Source organism: Penicillium taxi (assembly GCF_028828555.1).
Source record: "Penicillium taxi strain IBT 34144 chromosome Unknown utg000004l_segment0_segment0, whole genome shotgun sequence".
NCBI classification, from domain to species: Eukaryota; Fungi; Ascomycota; class Eurotiomycetes; order Eurotiales; family Aspergillaceae; genus Penicillium; species Penicillium taxi.
In genome coordinates, this window is record NW_026643206.1 from 188,929 (window position 1) to 210,061 (window position 21,133).

The window sequence follows — 21,133 nt, forward strand, 5'->3', positions numbered from 1 at the left end:
TTCTAGATCCACTTGAACAGATGATCGATCTTATGTTCATTAACCCAGATCCACTCAACCAGTCTAGACATGACGCAAGAGAATAGGGAAACTACTGCGGAGTAGGGAGTACTGCTATGTTGATTAAGATACAAAACTTCCCTCTTTAACGCCATGCTCGATGCCAAAATTTCCCCTCATCGCAAATAAAAGATACGAAAAACGCTGACCTCTATAGGCATTATGCTGGGCATTTCATTGAGTCAGCTCTAGCTAAACATATCCTCAGCCTTGCGACGGCGACCTCCACGTCCAACCAGTTTGTCGGAGAAAAGCTCCTTGCCTGCATTGGCGTTGTTGAACTTAGCAGGGAATAGCTCGCGAACGGATGAGCTTCGGCCTTTGATAGATATTCCATTTCCACCTCGCATGGCCGCACCTTGATCTCCCTGTGGCTTGTTGTCGGGAAATAGCTCAACAGGTGCGGCGGTAATTCTTCGTGCCAAAACATCTCTCCTATCATCATCAATTGCATCGGAGCGACGATGGTTGCTGACTTTGCTAGGGAATAGCTCCTTTTTGAGATAGCTGGACGTAGTCTTGTTAGGAAACAATTCACGGACGGAACCGTCATCTGGCTTAGTCGAAAAAAGTTCCTTGCCTTCGTTTCGGCGGCGGGCCGGAGACCGCTCACGGAATCGTCTGCGAGAATCATCGCCTGGATCGACGCGGTACTTGTCATCCAGAGTGTCTCTACCAGGTGAAGCGCTGCGATTGCGTAGGCGTCCTGCTGATGTCTCCTCTGTTGGGAACAATTCCCTCGGTCCACGATCTTTACGCTCTCCTTGACCACGCTCCGGCGGATCATCGTACATGTTGGCGCTAAGGTTTTCATCATAATCACGATCGCGACGACGGCGCAATTCATTATCATCAAAACGGCGGCGCCGGTAATCGCCCTCGTTTGAGCCAGTGCCACTTCGTCGTCTATCGGAAAGTTCCTGGCGTAGGCGCTCACGAGGATCGTGCTCGGGGTGCATGAGGTAGAAGCGGCTTTTGTCATATGCGCGTGCCTGCTTACGGTCTGTCTTAATGGCGGATCGCACTTGGAGGACGTAGTCTGGATGGGTGGATAGTGATTTCGCCGATCGTAGACGCAGGGGTGGGAGAGAGGAGGCATCTTCTTCATTGACCTGCGTCAACGCCGCTAAGGCCTGAAGACCGATGTCCGCGGAGGAGTAAATTAGGTTGGCAGAGGTGTCATCAATCCATTCAACTCGAGAAGGGACTTCTTGTTGGAAGTGGCTAGTCGCAAATTGCTTGATATCGTCGGTGGTCAACTCATCCACACCACGGATGTGGACTTTTTCGAAGGTTGCCTCTTCAGCAAGAGGGTCAGTTCCAACTCCTTGTGAGATCGTGTCCTATTAAATAACAATAAATACCAGCCCGAAATAGCAAAGGCGCACCAAGAAGGACTAACGATTGTTTGAACGTGCTCAATTTCGGGCTCGAAGTCGGGCTCCGGGCCCAGGTCGATATCCATATCCATGGTGATGGTAGCTGTAGAGTCAACCCAACTAGGTTGTGCGGATACAGCCATAAAATAGCTTCTAGGGTTATTGAGAGAGTTGGGACGATGGAGAATGGATGAAAGAAATGTGACGTTGAAAACCCGTGCTCATCAAGCTTTCCGCACTTCCTTATCGGGATTAGCGTGTGGGGGCATGATCTGCTTGTCAACTCTCTTGATCCTATATTCGTTTGGCGAAGACAAAGCAAACTGAAAGCTAGCTAAAGATCAATCATATTGGAATAAGTAAATCAACATCTACCTCAAGATTCAATGACTCGTGAGGTCTCTGGCTATCTTCAATCAGTCTTGGGATAGTCTGAATAGCTTTCAGCCGCAGATTGCTGTTTTCTTTGTTTTTCAATTCTCTTCATAGCCATTCTTCAAGGCCGTTCGAACTTCTAAATTATCATATTGATTGACTGGTTTAGATCTTGGTGTTAAAATACATCAGCCAGCCTCGGAATCTCAGCGATGAAATTCGACAGCATTGCCCATGCAGCATTTATACATCCATTGATATGTATTCTATACCTAGAGGACGTACCTACCTAGGTACCTAAGTAGACGCATGCTGCAGTTGCTTCTGATGTTTAAGTTATTATCCAAGGATGTAAATAGGTCACTAGATAAAAACATCATGTAATGGATCCAATCTCCCATTTCCAAATACATATCATTACGTGTAAATCAATTGATAAATCCTGTCCATGGGTGCCTTTTCTACCTGGGTGGTTTTTCATTGCCGCCCAGGTGCTCACCTGGGCATAATCTATGTAAGTTTGGAAAAGGTCTGTACACCTTGGTGAAGCCTTTAAAACATTGAAAGAGACCGTTCTTCTTCCAACCCGAAGGTGAAACCTTGGAGAATTACATACAGGGATGTTTTAGCCCTGGAGCTAGGTATACCTTGGTAGGTATCGACACCGGAATTACGTATGTTCACAGGTATCAATAGATTACCTTTCTACCTAGGTAGCAAATACTATGAACATTATGTAGGCGCCTACCCACGGGGCATGTGAAGAGAAGCACCTGAGCACTCGAGCTTTCCAAGGTTACTTTCAGCCATGGAACCTTCCCAGGTTGGAAGCATCAATCGCCCAGGTGATCAATCAATACATGGATACCTAGGCTTTCATCTACGGAGTACCTATGCAGCTGGTGGAGAAGTGTCCAGGACTTGGAAATAACTACCTAGGTACCTAGGTATACGAGTTCGGCTGGGTTGATCCAAATATCCACGGGCCTGATCATGCAGACCTCGGAAGGTTTAGAAGCATATTGATGGATTTGATTGAACACACGCAGGTCCCTAACCTTGAAATTTTCCGAATGAGTGGTAAATCCGGCAGAGAAAAACCACTTGGGCACGATACCTATCTGGGCAGCCACTGTGTATTTCCTGGTAGGGCATACATGCCCGGGTAGACTCTGAGACCTGAAGTAAATCTCTTCCATGCTCAACTCAGACATGACAATATAATCAATCCCAGAATACCTAACGTGGCGATGCATACAGTCCCAGGACTATTATGCCTTTTGGGGAAAGTGCCCAGGTGGTCGCCAGAAAATTTGAACTGCCAGCTCCGTGCAACCCGGGCACAGCCCGAGGTCGATTAGAACGGGCCAGATCACCAGCCAGCTTACATATCAATGTAAAGTATGTGTGAGAACTCTAACCAGTGAGTTGCATGCAGGAGGACTGTACAGTACTTGCCACCTCGTGTTGTAACGCAGTACTTTACAAGACGTAATGTCGAGTACTGACAGTGTTCGGCAACAAATCCATACAAATAATCCACAGTTAGCTTCTAGATTTAGGTAGATGCAGCAGTAAGCGGATACTGATGTCTTAGATTGATATGTCCACTTTAGACTCAAGCCTCAAGACAAACTCTGGAATGAACGATATTCAGTGCAACAGGAGACTTATGACGAACCAGCATACTCATCCGGCCAGTCTGGCTGAGACCAGACAAATGGTGTACTCGTAACCAGAGTACACGGTCGAGCCGTGACAAACTCTTTCAATCGTCTCGGGTTCCCTGTGAGGTCCAACCATTCTCAACGGCAATCCAGACATAAGACTAACCCGGGATGATGGATCAAGTCCAACGGCCCAATTGAAGGAATCAGCCAGCAGCGTTACGATTCCACCATCCAATAAAACAGGAGAATGTCTTGGGCTTGTGCATGTGTATCGCGATAAGTGCGTAAAATGATCTCATGCGTTGGCTGTATGGGGTGTGTGGCAAAGGGACATGCCTGTCTTGAGACATGCCAGCCGTCAATTTGTCCTCGTTCTTGTTGCATGGGTTCTATTTCCTGCTGGTCTACATGGCGCTAAAAGTGTGGACCGGGGCAAAGAGTCAGATTCATGAGGGATATACCCTTGTATCCGAGATTCATCGAGTCTGATTCTTTTCTTATCATAAGAAAGAGGAGGGGTAGAGGAAAAGGATCCAAAAGTATCCACAGCGGCACGGTTCAACCAAAAAAGGGCCTCTTAGCGGATCATGAAGTTTAAAAGAGAATGGGAAAGAACAAATAGACAAAGCCAATAGGTTGAATCCTTGCCTCCACTGATCTTCTGATCGCCTCTCCACTCGATTTAATCCCTTACTGCCCCAACGCCCTCATTTCCTATCTCGGGTCTTAGGTCTCAGTTCCTCTTTGGAGAAACCACCCCAAGATACAGGGATGTTTTATTGCTCCATGTGCGGTGTCACTTGGCTACAGCTTGGTTTACCACCCGACTGGACAGTGAACTCAAGGTAGAGAGGGGTGGCAGCACGCCGTTCGGCTGTGCTGAGATATCACTGGTGTGGCTCGAATAGGTGGGCGCCACTCAACAAGGTTCAACGATGAATCGGACGACCTTTGGACGTGCATCAGTGGGGATTCTCTTCTTAGCTTACCTGCATGGGTACCCGGTTGATTGGGATTTTTCCAATATTGGGAGGCCAGATGTATTTTTCTCGGCTCAGCTTGGAAGACATTGTCCATACCAAAACCTTGGAACCGAGAGAAGTCGATATTGTACTAAAACTAAAACTTACCTGTTATGAAATATGGACCAATATCTATAATCAAGGTTGGAATAGAATATAGACGCACGTTATAGATAAATGAGAAGCTCGTACCAATATGAAGTCCAAAGCTGGAGTGCTCTAGGCTGTTGATAGATGTAGCTCTGGAGGTCCATGCCCTACATATAGCCGTGCCGGCAACAGAGCACAGCCAATGAGGCAGTACGTGCACAATACGTGAAGTTCAAGGCAATAAAGAATTGACTTGCATTGGAAGGCCTAGCCAGACGTCGGAGTATACCTAATTAGGGATTGTGCTCCATACGCAGGTGATGAATCTAAGCCCTAATTAGTTAGTAAATCCCAATTATAACATTGACGGCAAAGTTCACGTACCCATAGTTCCGATACTATTGTTACTAGTATGAACCGATTTTGTGGTAACCGGTGCAGACCCCAGGAAGGCACAGTTCTCAAAAATGAGAACTTAATACCTAACCTACTACTTCGTACTCCGTATACGAGACATCGACGGATTTGCATCATCGGCGGTTCCGCGAGGCCTGAAATAGGCCAGACTAGTTAAGGTATATGCGTAGTACGTAAGTCCGTTAATTTGCTTTATACTGAGGTCCTTGTGAGGTGCTCAATGCTGATAGGTATAGGTAAATACGGAGTAGTCATCAAACTCTTGCTACCTAAACGTAACACTCCGAGCACTACCTAGGTGTATGACAGTACTCCGTTATTCTATACACTATATGGAGTACATAATATCCAGTCGAGAGGTATAGATCAAACCAACTTGATCAGCGACACTTCCCGTGTCAACTCCACAAGTCCATAGCTCCACTGCACAATTTGATCCGTTCATCCGTCTATTTGAAGCCACATAGCGGGGACTGACCTGGTAGGCAAGTTATTTTCCCAACGGCGCAAAGGGGTCCGATCGCACAAGACTCGTACAGATGTACATATGCAAAGATGATATAAGAGTTGGGGTAGAAAAAGGAAAAGAAGCTGAGAGCTAGTTAGAGAATATCAACTAGTAAATATCAGGAACTGGAACTCCGATTGAGTTTGGACCGGGTAGATAGGGTTAAGCCAGCAGGAGCTAGTCAATATGGTTGGTTAAAGTGGACATGTCGAACCTCATAAATGGGCAAAAAAGGTTCCTAGATGAGCGGCCTGTTGTTTGCTGGGATAATTCTGACAGAAGTCATCGTGCTGTCAGACAGTTTGCTTTTTTTCTCTTTCTTTTTTTTTTTTGAAAAAAGAACAAAAAAATAAAATTATCGGTCTTGTTGTCGGGCTCGGTAAACCTCGTACGTAGTAGCCTCATCTTCTGTACGAACAGACGCTACGGAATGTATGGGATCAACGCTCGGTGATACCCGTCTAAGCGAAGCGGTTCGTTGAATCCTTGTCAAAGCCTAGTTGAGCAAGAGTAACCTGTCATATGTTGTCCTGGTGAGTAGACGAAGCACTACGTATGCACCCCGTATTGCGATGAATTTTTTGTTTTGTTTTTTATCCTCGTGTCATTTGTACTGAGCTTACAGAGTGAAATGTAATTTATTCTCAGTCATCATTCAGTCATCAGTCATCAGTAGGTACCCTTTAAAGAATGACAAAGTACTGGAAGTATGGAGTTGATCAATAAACCAGAAGCGGAAAGGAGAGTGGGGGTATTTAGTAAGCGGGTATAACCCGTAGTATTGGATACAGGGGTTCATGACCACGGTTTCACAATTTTATTATGGCCCAGTAAAACCCCCCGTGCCAAACGGTTTCCCACAGATCGGGGACTCTCTTAGCTTACCAAAGCTATGGTCCCCGAAATCTAAAGCCCGTGGCCAATTATATTCCCCGATTCAATCAATCCGTTTGTTTACCTCACCATACGGACTATGATGTTCCATCATGATTCTTCTCTTCTTTTTCGAGTACAGTACATACATACATACATACTACATACTACACACACACTTCAAAAATGTACTCACCCACGTGATAGATCTGAGGCCTGCACGCCACGCAGGCCCGGCAATCAGGAAAGCAACGGATGCGAGGCCGTTCGGTCCACTTCTACTTAATATTGGGTTCTACCCCTTTTTACTTGGCTCTTGTTTATTCTTTGTTGAAAGGAAGAAAGATACCAAAGGAACTATCTAGGTGGTTTGGTTTGTTCCCGTCTTTCTGGTTACCCGTCTTTCCTCTACACTGTTCCTTCAAGGGAAGATAGCCGGAGATCCTTGTACTCCGGATTCTGGTCTCAACGTGCACGGGCGCGATCAGCGGTGACCCCTGCAGGGGGACAAGGATGGATCTCAAATACTTACACCGATGTTGATTGGCTGTGGATAGGAATGAGCATGGAATGACAGCTCACATCTCGGGTTACCCCAGTCCAAGTTGCATCATCCTAGGACTTCATTTTGTTGCTTGTCTGTTCTTTCCATCCCTAAATGGAAGAGAGGACCACTTCCACACACGAGGATCTTTCCTCATCCACATGGTCTTTTCTACTAGACTAGTCTGGGACCCAGATTGTCTCCTGTTTGAAATGTCAAACTCAAACGCATAATCCTCCAGGGCTCAAGAGGGCCCACGGGTTTAAAAGATATAAAAAAGATTTGAAGGATCTGAACTGAGCCTCCTCATTTGTCTCAGATCCCAGGATTCCAAGTTTCTATCGCTTGTGTATACGACAGATACGCAGTGTTTGGATTAGATTAATTATGATTACATTCTCCCTGATCTGTCGGATCCGCTCATCTTTTCCCAAAGTAGTAAAGCTAGTCTGATTGACAAATACTTGACAAGGCCAATAAGAGAACGAGGAAGAGGTTCGTCATGGTGGACTGCATCCACCTGGGCATATTAATATTTGTTAAGCGGAAATGACTTATTAAATAACGTATTACTTAAAACGAGAGAAAGCGGGGCTGCTCGAACATAAATAAGCAAAAAAGGTGTGGCTTACGATGTATGGATTTCTTTTCAACGGTTTCCACCAGGGTGGAGAAGGGTAGATGCACAACACTAGTGACTAAACCGGGTAATTCCCGGCAAGCGATCCTTCCTATGTATAGAGAAAAGGTACACTATACAAGTACGAAGAATGGAGTAGGTTCGCAGCTGAAGATTGGAGTAACCAGAATACATCTCCACTATAGATTGTTTACCAGGGGTTGATGTAGAAGTGATCTTCTTTGTTCTTTGTGCTCCGGGGATCGTCCCAGCAAAGTCGTGACAGGTGCCATGTGGTCTATGCGCTTTCTATTTCTTTCTTTATTAAACTATTGGAAAACTTCGTGATAGTGGAGAGGCACTGAGATCTATCCAGATGTCCGGGATCATAAAAATAGAGAAAGGGGGAAGAGCAAAAAAAGCAAAAAGTACCTGGGTACTACTCCTAGGTAACTCGGTAGGTATACTTGTATACCTTCAGACTTCCAAGGATCTAGGGATGAAGCTGCAAGGCACCTTTTCCACAAATTGTAGACGTTTAGATGTGTAGCACTGCATATAGCGTACCTACTCTTATGTTATCTGTGCTATACTCTGTGCTCTGTGCTATGTACTTCAAGCTCTGTACTCCAAGACGTGCAACACTCCCGTCGATCTACCATCTGTCTCCCCCCACTATAAGTTCGGAGATGTTCGGGGAGCGTCAATATTTTGATCCAGCTGTGGTGTGTAATTCAGGGACCTTCCCCATATTCTCCCATTTTCTCAATACTATTCGCTTCTTCAAACCCAAAAAAATTTACCAACACGATCCTAGCTCCACCAGACCCACATGATCCCTCCCTTGAAGGAGAAGGAGAACCAGCTGATCGATCGGACGAATGACTGACCGATTATATGTAGATCGAAAGCAATCGAGTAGAGTGTTGTGCAGGGCTTTGTGGCTGGCTGAACGTTGATCATGAGAGGCTAAGATCTACGGAGTACCGAGTACTGGTTAGAACAGAGTACATAGTAATATACTACATACTACATAACCCCTGGGCTGGGAGAGAAGAAGAGAACGGGCCTTCTAAGGTTCCGTTGGGGCCGAGCGCTTGGACATTATTACCTTAAATTTATATATTTTATTATTATTTCGATGTTTTACTACATATGATACTAAGGCTTTTGTAAGTAAACATCTAATTATTCCTATATCTACCTAATATATTTCAAGTTTAATTTCTTAATTTATTAATTTCTTAATCTCGTACTCTAATTTTACCTAAAAGCTCTAACCGGGAAACGGTATGGAGTATATGGAAATCTCCACTAGGGCCCAGAATGAATGTTCGTTATTGATTAATTTTATTTTATTTTATTTTTTCTCTACCCGCATCTGAACCGGCGCTTTGGGACCTGCACAACCGTCCTTTGCGCTCAGGCGATTTAAAAAAGAAAAAAAAAAAAAAAAAAATATAAGAGCTTCCTTTCGCGCTAGTGATTTGGAATTCCAGTAAACGGGGGTAAGGGTCGATCCCCTATGATCATTACGGTAATTCCCAAATTCTCGGGTCGAGACGATCCCCGGAGTATTCTAGGATTTTTTATTCTTTATAAGATATCTTCATGACTTTGACTCTTCTTTTATTTGGGATTTCTCTATAATTATTGCTTGATGAAAAAGAAAGAAAAAGAAGATGAAAAAAAAAAAGAATTTTAATCAGGAGAAACAGGGAAGGTGGAGCAAGTGGAAAAATCCGTAAAAGCCTAGTATATTATATTAATACATTTTATAACTATTTCATACAGTATTATTACAGCCCTGTTTTTCCGAACTGTCAGCTCCGAGATCGATCGTGATCTTCTTTTATAGCGTGCGGGTGGAGCTGGTCACTTTTCTTGGATCCGTCCCCCTGGGTGCAGATATAATTCTCGCTGCTGCTGCTGCTTGGTGGCTTAAATTTGACAACTTTCTTTTCAACCCTGGACCTCTGGATTTTGAACATTGAACCTTCAACTACCAAGTTCCAAGTTCCAAGTTCCAATTTCCAACTTCTAAATTCTATCCATCTTCTCCAACCCTCCATACACTTATACACATACTTCATGGCTCCCTCACACCGTCGTGGACCTTGGGTCCCTGAAGAAGATCAGTTGCTTCTTCAACTTGTCCGTGAACAAGGCCCTAACAACTGGGTTCGCATCTCTCAACACATGCACTATCGCTCTCCTAAGCAATGCCGTGAACGATTCCACCAGAACCTTAAGCCTTCTTTGAACCGCGAGCCCATCTCAGCAGATGAGGGGCTGATGATCGAACGCATGGTTAATGAGATGGGCAAACGATGGGCGGAAATAGCCCGCCGCCTGGGCAACCGCAGCGACAATGCTGTCAAGAACTGGTGGAATGGCAGCATGAATCGCAAGCGCCGCGGTCTTTCGACACCTACTCTCTCCCGGACTTTCACTGGCCGTATAGAGGCCCCCTACTCCCGTGCCTCTATTACAAGCCCTTCGCGCCCTCGCTTCGCCACCCGTCACTGGGAATCTTCACCGGTCGAGTCTGAAGTCTTCTCACATTCTCACTCTCGCCGGGAACCAATGTCCACCACTCGCCAGCTTTCTCCCATCTACACTCTTCCTACTATCAACCGTTCCATTGAAACACCCTTGACATCACCTGCATTCTCTGAAGCTTCTAACGCTACTTTGTCCGAGCCACCTTCCATGGTTTCCGACCACAACTCCATTTCCTCATCACCCCGCACTATCCCTTCGCCCCAGCTACTTCCCTTGCCAGTGGACATCCGCTCACAATACGAGCTTCGCCGACCAAGCTTGCAAGTGCAAGTGGTAGAAGACTCACCAAGCTATCCCCCTCGATCTCTCGAGCAAATTTCAGATACCCAGCAAGGCCGATGGATGGAGCACCAGCCCACACTAGCCTCATGGCACCAACCGGTAGACCCGTCCAAGTCTTGGGAGTCAAGGGCTGAGCCTGCCCGTGACAACCGAATGGGCTTGAACAATTTGCTGAATTGAAACCAAAAGCTTATAACATGGTTTTAGGCGATTTAATGACTTGTACGACTTCCACTTTCTTGTGTTATAGTTCTTTATTTCCTTTTCTTCTCTGCCATTTATTCCCCTTCTCGCGTGGGCAGTCATATATCGAGCCCTGCAACATTTTGTACATGTGCCAACAACTTGGTTTCTTTTTTTTCTTTTTTTCTCTTTGATTTGTATCATCACGGTCTGGATCATCAAAAAATGGGGGTCTTTTTTTTCTTTTTTTACATTTATCTATCTTCTTTTTCGGCCTGCTCTAATTGGGCTTGATTTCAAGGTTTGGGAGTTTGGCAACTATATCATAATACCCAAGCAAATTCAATCATCGAATACTTCAAAGCATCAACTTGAAACTTCTACCTTTATCTACTGTTCTAACGATAGTCCTGTGGAATCTTCACCTGTCAAAACAGTCGGACACGGTTCACATTGAGGAATGCGCCTCCTTGCATAATACATTCACGAGGACGCGCAACAGTGCGCAAGGGGGCAAAAAAACGTCCCGGGGAGAAGTGTGCGCCTAGAGATCCATTCACTACGCCTACCTAGGAAGGTATGTGCGAGATACTTAAAACAGGACGGAATATATAAAAAACAGAGAGCAGTGCCAAAGTTTAATACAGTTCGTCCAAGTCAAGATGGACTCCAACGGTCCCTTCCCGCCTGGCCCGAGCCATAAATCGGATTAATCGAACGGCACTAAGATCGTGGTTCGTGGCCTGGGCACTATATACTTTCACTATGACTTGATTTTGGTATTCCTCTTCTACGAGACATCCATCTCGGTATTTCCTACCTAGGTATCTAGAAGCTCGGGAGTTGTTGGCGGATGTAATCCGCGTTTTATTTTTTATCATTTTTGTGTCGTGGAGATCCACCATTAAAGCTGTCCATACTAGAAGTGTCTAGTTATAGAGTAAATAACTACGATGCGATAATGAAGTAATCTGTATTAATTGCTTTTTCCCGATTCTAGTTTCGTGCTTACGCCGAGAACCACGGTCAAAGAACTATAGGCTGTGACAGATATCCGTCGAATCAATGCCCAAAGCACAAAGAAGCCTTAGAAGCACAAAGATGAAAATGAAAAATGATGGCCAGGGTTTTATCCACAGGTTAGCGTCTCGCTCTCGCTCTCAGGTAGAAACGTTTAATATAGAGTACTTTAGCCTTATTAGGACAAGCCGTTGATTTTCATCCAAAGTTCGAAATGTGTAATCGGTAATACTCCGGTAAATCTGAGAAGTAATTTACCTCAGCACTCCACAGCTGAAAAGGCAACTAAGTCATAATAGGCAATGTCTAGCGGAACTCCCCCTTACTATACTCTGATAGAGTAAATAGAAAAATCGAGAACGGGGATCCCAAAGATCTGGACAACTTAGGTACAAAAAAAAAAAAAAAAGGAGACTCAAAAAGGAAATTAAACGACCGAACTTTATTATCCAGGGATAGACACGAGGCAAATGTTTATGTTTAGAACAAAGAAACCAGACTCATGGGAATGTGTCAAGGGTATACCCGTCATCAGACCCAAATCTATATAACAAGAACAAAGAAAAAAGAAACAAGACCAGGGTATTCGCAATGGCCAACTCCGGGCACTGGCGCCCGGGAAGAGCTGCCAAAGCGATATGCTCTGTAATACGTAAATGCGTATTACGTATAAACGGTCTGTCTGTATACGGACCCTCACTCCACCAGATCCCACTCTTTAGAGATCGACGTTTAAACTTACCTGCAATGGAAATAGGTACATTGACGCCCCATTTTTGGGTCTGTATCATACTTAGGTAGGTCTTCGTATGATGAGTCATATTTACACGGTAAAGAATAGAGAATAAAGAGTGAGAAATGAAAACTGAAAGAAATATAAGAGAGATATAAGATGCAGAATACGATGTAGGTACGATATAGGACAAAATAAAACAAGCTCGAAAGCAAAAACTCTATTCTAGATCGATCGCAAAAATCAACAATACGGACTGTATTCAATATACTAATTGGTTCAACCTCGACAAAACCTTAAACATTTACCCATAACGGCCTAGTGCATATAGGCTACCCGTCTGTCGGGATTTTGGGATATCGGATCCAGATGTCGGATAGATCTAAAAAATGACAGATCGTTGGTCCATGGCAACCGTGCACTTCTCTAACGGGCCATGTTTCAACTTCCGATGTTTTTATCTCAAAATAATTCACAAAGTCGAAATTACATATCAAGACGAATATTCAATATTAACGAGTTTGTATGGAACCTTGGAATATTTCCCAGTAAACCTTCTTTCGCGTGGCTCTGCCGAGTTAATCTCCCGGTCTTTATATCAGTGGGGCGTGGGGCCAACTTTACTAGTCCTCCGAGGCTCAGGAGTTAGCATTTTTTTTTTTTTACCTTTGACTTAATTCGCTGGAAACTCTTAATTTTGGTATTTACATTGCGGTATACCGGTTTCTGGATATTCCTGCCAGTTTCCGATTAGGCTCGCGTACCATGGTATGGTTATTGTGGCGGTGAAGACGTTGAACCCGACCGTGGCTTTGAAATTCCATCGCTTCCAAGGTTGCGTGATAGGAAGTGGGGAAATAGGTGAATGGTACATAATAAACGGTGTGGATAATGCTTCTAGATCTTCAAAGTCCTTGCCAAGAACAGAAAGAATCTCCTCACCAGGGAGTCGATTGACGAAAATCTATAACCGAATTTCATAGCCCCTTAAAACCAACCCACAAATGCAGAAATAAATCATCAGTTAAATCAAATAATATCAATAAATATTGAATACAAAACGCTCAAGGGGTATAATATCGCTGTGCACATCATAACCAGATATCGCCTTCTTCGCCATTGACCCATTGCGCCCACACCGCGTCGTAAGCATCTTCCAGATTGTGCACCCAGCGCGCCGTGTCAAAGAGTTTGTTCTTGTATCGATGCAGAAATAACATCTGTCGCATCTCGGCTAGGCGGCCGCTGGCCCGCCCTTCGCCACCAGGTACATACTGCAAGTCCATGCAGAGCCGGATAGCTTTGTTTTCGTAATCTTCGTCCGATGAGGCAATCAGTTCTTTTCGAGCCTGTTGGCCGGCCTCGGAGCTTGGTAGTGCGCTCGAGAGGATGCTGCTCGCCATTCGTGAGCACATCTTGTAACTGTAGCGTGGAAGTGTGAGTAGCGGAGTGCCGCTCCAGAGAACATCAGTGGCCGTCGTGTGCGCGTTACACTCGGGCGTGTCAAGGAACAAATCCAACACCTTTGCTCGAGCGATATGTGTGTTCTTTGGAGCGACGTCGGTGAAAATTATTCGTGATGCTGTTTCATCGCCCGCCCAGGCTTTGGCAATGTCCCGCAGGTTCTGTTCACCTGTCTCGGGGAATCGCAGTAGCCAGAGAACAGCGTTTGGGATGTGCGCCAAAATGCGCAACCATGTTCGAAATATAGTTGGTTCAATCTAAAAAAGTCAGTTATTGAGAGCATAAAGTAGGAGAGGAAAAAAATTGTCACCTTATAAAGCTGATTGAAGTTGCCCAAAATAATAGTATCGTCACTGAGTTTGGGGAAAAGTTCTTTTCTCATTCTCCAACGGTGAAGTTGCTCCTCATCCCATGAATTGAGTCGTTCTCCCGCGTCGGGGGCGCTCTGGCGGTGATCGCAGCAGAAAAAAGTATCACGAGTGAACACGATCTTCTCACCGTAGACCCAATTTTCAAGATCCTCGCCGTTATCATCTTCGAAGACCCGATTTTCAATGCGCGAAGTACGCTGCAAGGGGCTCAGAGTTTCCTGAGGAATCGAAATTTGATCCGCTAGTATGTAATCACACCACTCTGCACCAAGGGTGCCGGCGAATCCCATGAATGACATGTGGATAGGCGCTGGACGAGCTGCAAAGACTTCGTTGCGAGCGCCACGAGTGTAGCCATTTAGATTGATTAAGATGTGTATACCGTCATCTACAATCTGTTGGACCAGTCGCTCAACGGACCATGCACTGGCATCGTGAAAGACTGGTGCTTCCTTCTCTATCTGTTGTCTATGTATAGATTTGTCGCTTCCAGTGGTGGCATAGCAGTAGGCCATGGCCCGGTTCGGGTTGTGCAATCCAAAGACCGATTGCATGAGGTGTGCCAAAGGATGATTGTTGAAATCCGAAGACACATAGCCAATTCGAAGACAAGGATTTGGCGGTGCTGGCGGGCGATATACTGTACTTGGCAGCCAGGGTGCCCGAAGAGTCGAACAAGATATCCGCAGGCCATTTCGCTGAGAGATTTGGCGGATCTGCTTGGCGGATAAGGGACATGTGAAGGTGTGGAAGGGAAGAACTGTCGGGGCATTTGGCGCGGTGAGAGAGGCAGGAAGCTGGGGGCGACGATACTTGGAGGTAGGGTACTCCTTCCTGTGAACGTAGCGGTCTTGGTACCACTGCCATGTAAGTGATCGATTGGCACGCTCGACCAGTCGAACAATACGAGAGCCTTCCCACTTCTTTCCTGCCCATAACTGAAGAACTTTGGTCAGGGCCATCTGGCCATTAGGGCCAAAGGTCTCAGTCCCCAGTGCGGGAGCCAGCTGGGCACACAACTGTTCAGCCGTATTTGCAGTCAAGAGCCCGCGACCCCAGTATTCTCCTTCGCGAAGTTGACGGTCAACTATGTTCACAACGCGTTTAATCCAGCCGGCATCACTGTCATTGCTTTGAGAATCCCGAAGCATCCCATTGTCGTCCACGTGCCACCGATCGCGGAAGCCACGACCATTCGTGATGCCTCCCCGACCGGCCCAATTGCAGACAGAGTTCAGAGCGTTGGCGAGGCCACAAACGGCCTCGGCGAATTCCGGATTCACTCTGACAGCGCGCTTGTAATAGGTGATAGCATCGTTGACCTTGCCAGCGTCTTTTACGGCATTGGCCAGGTTTGCCAGAGCGATGTCGAAATTACCATCGCACTGAACGGCCTGCTCGTACATCTTGATAGCGGCCTGAAGTTGTCCAATATCTTTGAGTAGACTACCAAGATTGGTATACAGGTGGGCGTGCCGAGAGTCAAGATGTAGACCGTAATTGTAGTACGCAAGGGCCAACGAGATCCCACTGCCAGGTACAACACCCGGAATTTCAGGATGTTGGCTTTCTCCGTTCGAACGTACCAATCCTCTGGCGGGTGGGTTATTCTGAATGCCAGCAAGCAGAATACCAACGTTGTTTGCCGTGGACGGACTTGGCTGCAGAGACAAAGAAAGGTAGTAGAGGGCCAGAATATCCCGAACGCCAGGTGAAGATCGCGGTGCCCCTGACCCAGAGGAAACAGTTGACATTCCATCTTGATATATCTTTGCTAGAGAAAGGAGGGAATTGCTGGTGGTCGAGATTGCCGCGTTTCGGGGAGTTCCTTCCACCACGTACTTAAGCCCTGGAGGCGTACCATTGTCTCGGAAGACCAGTTTCGAAGTCTGCAGCGCTCTATCCGGATATAAGAGGATGCTCTCGTTCAAGTTGCCAGAGTGGTATGCGTTACCAGAGGCATGGGAGAAAGCCGCAAATATCTGCTTCATGAGACCTTGCATCCCATGCTGCCTCCTCCCAGCCGCAATCAAAACAGCATCCTCAAATGCAGCGGCAGCGGCAGTGTTTTCACCGAGAGCGTATAGCATATTCCCCTTGGCATGAACTAGGGCCAGAATCCTGCCATTGTCTGAGCCCGGGACAGAATAGCCACTGGTCGCATATCCGGCAGATTTAGTAGTGGCTTCAGGCGATCCGAGGTTCAAGTTCGGACCCCGCCGCAAATCGTCCTCATAATCAAAAGACGCATTGTCATACATGCACACATCAGACACGTTGCTCTCAGCGTCACTCTCTGGCTCACTAGCATGCTCATCGGTCTTGAAGCAATCCCCGTCTTTGGGATGACGGAGAGAAGTCTGGACGAAATCAATGATACTGACGGCCTCTTTGCCACGATGACTGCTACACAGAAGCCCAATCAGATGCTCCACGGCTTCAAAGAAGCTGGGACGTAGTTTGACGGCACGGAGCCAATTTTGTAAGGCCTCCTCACGACGGTCAAGCGCCAATAAAGTTGCGGCAAGGTTAGATATAGCCTCCACATGTCTGAATTTAGTCAGTTTATCAACCGTATGCAAGCAAAATAGAAATCAAATTGTCTTTCATACTTACGTTGAGTCTCTAGCAATAATTCGAGAATACCACCGCATAGCTTTATGGTAGTCACCCAGTCCATACGCCAAGCAGCCTCCCAGGAGAATGCCGTCAACCCACTCCCATCGACTTTCCATGCACAAGTGGGATAGCATTTCCAAAGCAGACACAGCGCTGGCGACGGGAGAACCTTCATTGAAGATGGATCTGGGGTGAGAGATGCGGCCAGTACGAATTTGAGAATCCGACCCTCGGTGATGATGAGAAAGCTGGTTTAGAGTAGGGCGTTTGGCGTAGACGTCACTTTGGTGATCAAATGAGTCGTTCATCCTGATGTTTGACGAAATGCCAACCTTTTGGCGCTGTAAATCAATGGACGGGTAGCTGTTGTGGCGGGGCATGTTGGGAGCAGTGTGTGAGAAATCCAGACCTGGTTGTCGAGGTGGCTTTGGGTAGATGCTGGGCTTTAAAAATCTTGGATTTTGACCATCCGGTCCATTGGACATGCTGTTGCGGCGAGCTTGGTGGATAGTTGCCAGTAAATCAACGTATACGCCATGGGCCCAGGACAATATTTTCTCCTTAAACTCCACATTAGCTACTACTGAAGACCCTGAAGGTTGGAAGCCAGGCCCATATGGGTGACCTGCCCAGGAAATGGGCTCATTGATATGAGGGTTAGATGAGTAAGATGAAGCAAGTCGATTTATGCGAGTATGGAAGGGTAATTGATCAGAGTGACGAGGAGGAAAATAAGTCTTGCCAGATTCGGTTTGTGAGATACCTGGGTGCCCTTGGGTCCATATCTCGGTATCCAGGCGACTGTCCAGTGAAATGTGAGGTTGGTTGAAAGCCCGTTGATTGGCATCGAAAAATGGCTGAGCTGCCGGGATAGGAGATTCAAAACGCGCGTCACGAAAGGCTACTGGGCGATAAGGTATATACGCTCCATCGGGCCAATACGGTCCAAATGGGCCAGAGCCCGCTGAAGCGGTCGGTCCATCGCAAGGCTGTAGAGTGGCAGGAAGCACAGTGGGAATATAAGCACCATTATGGAAAAGAACCCGCTGATGCGCCTGCATGGAGATGTTCTGATTCAAGACAGAGTCCATTCCTAGAGGGTAATTGACAGTGCGAACCCAGCTGGTGCCATTCACATCTTGAACAACCTCTCCCGCAGCCAAAGCATTAGTTCCATCGTTTTTGAACACTGGCGGGAAGTTCATGTGTTTTGAGCTGGTAGTATCGAACGTTGGCTGGTGCCAGTTCTCCATCGGCCGGCCTGCCTGTGTCGATAGATACATGCCCGAGTCGATAGGAGATACGAGGAGGTGTTTTGTCGCCGGTTGTATTGTAGTATCCACAGGGGTACCATCGTAACCGGCAGCCAATGTTCCATTCGGAGTCTTCCTTCGTAGAGCGTGTTCTGCAGTCGCATTGTTGATAGGGATCGAGGTTGAGCCTCCACGAGGGTCAAGAAGTTGTACGGGATGTGGCAGTTGAAGGCGCGATCGGGATGGATTCGGAAATGATTGGGTAGGGTCGTTACGAGAAAGGAAAGTTGGGTCATTCAAGTCGTACGGAGTCTGGTTCAAGACGTCATGAGCGGGATAGTGTTGGTGCGGCTGATCCGGAGGAAATGGCGTGAGGGTCGGGAACATATCGCCTTGAACACCGTGCGGTCTTCTTGTGAAGACCGTTCTGAAGGGGGTATGTAGCGATCGTGGGCTTGATCAAGAAGTCAAGACAAGAGCGATGGATAGATGAGAATTAAGTGGACATTAAGCAAGCATCCTCCTTGAATCGTTTTCGACACCGCATTATGGGTCTATTTGCGCCGGACTGAAGATAGAGGATGAGGAAGGCGAGAACATCCAGCCTTTCTCTCACAGAATATAAGAGATAGAGTAATAGTTGAAAGGCCAAGTGGTTTTAAAGGATCTGGGGAAGAGAAGCAAGGGAGAAGGGGGGTGTATGTTAAAGAGATTTAGTCGATGCCGTTGTCCGTATTAACCAATGAAAGACAACCTTGGCTGAAAAAAGATAAAGATGAGAAAAAGAAGGGGGAAAAAGAGACAGAAAAATAAGAAACAGTTTAAGAAAACAGAAATGTATAAGTGGAGAGAATTGGGATAAAACGGGGCCTCCAGCCAAGCCGAGTGGGGGAAATTGTGGAAAGTAAGTGATGTGGGCCTTTGTCTTCCTCACTCTATTATTCTTACCTTTCATCTCATCTTCCAACTACTTCCTACTTCTAGTGTTTACTTTCTACTCCTTCATTCCTGGTGACCCACCTTACTCTCCTCTTCGACTGCAGTGGATCATTGGCTCCATATTTGGGCAAGTCATCCCCGGTGTGATTTCATACTTCATCTGTGTATTGCTTTCTGCTTCTCTTCCACGCGTTTGCTAACTATTAACTGAATCAGATGTATCTATTTGCCTCTCTATATCAACGATCATTTCCTATCCGATCCAATTATGGGGTTAAAATAGCCCATTCTGCCTCTGCTTTTTCCCTTTTTCCCTTTTTGGATTATTGGATTATTAGATTATTGATATTTTTATTTATTTCTCCCTTTTATTTTCCCTTTTATTTATGAATCTTTATAAATAGCCATATCCTGCACTCTCCTCAAGGGTCTTGCAGGACTTGGATCTTGGTAGACTCCCTAATCACAGGACATAGACTAGGGCTAGGTACCTACCTAGGTAGTAGAATATGGAATCACCTGAGCAAACGGCAACCTGGAACCTATACACTTTCACCAGACATCGGGTAGTACAGTGGATATTGAGTAGAACTGGCTCCAGTTTGAAATCGTTAGCTTTCTCATCTGTCCAGTCGATATCCCCCGACTCCTCCACTTCCACCTGGGCAGGGTTTTTCTATACCTAGCTTACTACCACAGGAAGTACCCCAGGGGCCGTGCGCCATAAACTGCCGAAATGGTCATACTACATAGGTAGGGTACCAGGTAGTACCGAGACTTCTGATCTAGATATAAGCCCTTCAAAAGCAAAAAAGACTTATATCTTGACAGCCTTCACATTGGAAAGGTATGGAAACATTCAAGTTTTCCCTCATCCTACCTTGGAACCTTGGAAACTTAGTGGGCCCGTGGATACAACGATCATCGTGTGGAGCTAAGAGCTAAGGCATGGTCCCAGCAGCTAGGACCAACGCGCGCCAGTAGCTGCAGCGGACCTTCGGGTGTGCTGACCGATCCGGCATCTAAGAGGCCCAGATTTCTACCTCGTACTTCTGCTACAATCTGCCGGATTCATATCCATCCAATTGCCTCCAGTCGGAAGACTGTAGACGTGTTCAATGTTCAACCGTTACCTAGGTTCTCGCTGTTTGTCGTGTTGTCTCGCTCGTGTTTGGTGTTTCGGGAATTGTGAAGGGAGATGAGAGTGGTGTCTTGTAAGGCGCAAACAAGCTTCTTGCCATATGGCAATGGGGCAATGGGGGTGTCGGGACTTCGGGATTATGATTGGTATAGGTATGGGTCATCCTTATAGGACTTTGAACGTCTCCATTGTCTTTGGATAAGAAATCCGCTTGAGGGGTAAACATACTGCAAAGTACCCATGTCAATGTGGCGAGGGTACTATAGTAAGGTTTAGAGTAAGTAGCCGATGTCAGATTATGAGACCAACTTTCAAGGTTCAAGGCTGAACCCTTGGAACTCTTGGAAACATTGTTACTCCACATACGTACCTGATCCAACGTTTCAGGGATGATCTGTCCCATAAACCGGCATTGAGCCACCTGGCAGAAATATTCGAGAATCATAATGCTTAGATAAGGAGGAAAAAGGGAAAAAAAAAAATCTCAAGTCGGAATTTCACTTGATATTGACACAGAATAAATGCTCTACGACCTACAATGAGACCAGAGACTATACTGAATCTCGATATGTAGACCCAAATAATGGACCATGGTAGCCACTGGGACCTGACACAAGGCCAGATCCCACAGGCTACCGCGGTGAGTAATGGGACAGTTGCTCTCCTTCACTTAAAATAAGCCTAAACCACATGGAATAAAGTCCAATCCTCGTAAGGAAAGAACGGTAAGGGCCAGAGTGTTGTGAAGGGTTCGGAAATGAAAAATCTTCAGCGTCGAAACGCAAGTAGGACTTCCTGTATCCTCATCGCCAATGAAGGTATGAAACGGGAGGATCATAGAAGAACAAGGAAATTTTGGATAAAAAATACAAGGAACCAAAGTGCGAGATGATCAAATTGTTAATTCGAACTCTCGCAACGGAAGCGCAGTAGGGAAAAATAAAAGGTATCAGGTCATGACTCATGAAATGTTTTGTTTTTTTGTTGAGGCAACATTCGTATTGTG

At 46.1% G+C, this 21,133-nt stretch overlaps 5 protein-coding genes across 5 annotated transcripts; 2 read left to right on the top strand and 3 right to left on the bottom strand.

The window, feature by feature from the left end:
- Nucleotides 1–248: 248 nt before the first annotated feature.
- On the bottom strand, nt 249–1,582 carry N7495_004984 (NCBP3 domain-containing protein; the record flags this gene model as incomplete). Its single annotated transcript, XM_057207635.1, has 2 exons — nt 249–1,387; nt 1,459–1,582. 2 exons carry the CDS (start codon nt 1,580–1,582, stop codon nt 249–251), a joined length of 1,263 nt encoding a protein of 420 aa, XP_057061409.1.
- A 1,505-nt stretch (nt 1,583–3,087) lies between these two features.
- On the top strand, nt 3,088–3,524 carry N7495_004985 (uncharacterized protein; the record flags this gene model as incomplete). The annotated part of the gene is made up of 2 exons (XM_057207636.1): nt 3,088–3,215; nt 3,431–3,524. 2 exons carry the CDS (start codon nt 3,088–3,090, stop codon nt 3,522–3,524), a joined length of 222 nt encoding a protein of 73 aa, XP_057061410.1.
- A 6,124-nt stretch (nt 3,525–9,648) lies between these two features.
- flbD (putative MYB family conidiophore development protein FlbD) lies at nt 9,649–10,584 on the top strand (the record flags this gene model as incomplete). The annotated part of the gene is made up of 1 exon (XM_057207637.1): nt 9,649–10,584. The coding sequence occupies one exon, from the start codon at nt 9,649–9,651 to the stop codon at nt 10,582–10,584; it is 936 nt and encodes a 311-aa protein (XP_057061411.1).
- A 2,847-nt stretch (nt 10,585–13,431) lies between these two features.
- On the bottom strand, nt 13,432–18,434 carry N7495_004987 (uncharacterized protein; the record flags this gene model as incomplete). Its single annotated transcript, XM_057207638.1, has 3 exons — nt 13,432–14,061; nt 14,115–16,725; nt 16,792–18,434. The coding sequence occupies 3 exons, from the start codon at nt 18,432–18,434 to the stop codon at nt 13,432–13,434; spliced, it is 4,884 nt and encodes a 1,627-aa protein (XP_057061412.1).
- A 1,674-nt stretch (nt 18,435–20,108) lies between these two features.
- On the bottom strand, nt 20,109–20,572 carry N7495_004988 (uncharacterized protein; the record flags this gene model as incomplete). The annotated part of the gene is made up of 3 exons (XM_057207639.1): nt 20,109–20,256; nt 20,356–20,387; nt 20,498–20,572. The coding sequence occupies 3 exons, from the start codon at nt 20,570–20,572 to the stop codon at nt 20,109–20,111; spliced, it is 255 nt and encodes an 84-aa protein (XP_057061413.1).
- Nucleotides 20,573–21,133: the final 561 nt, after the last annotated feature.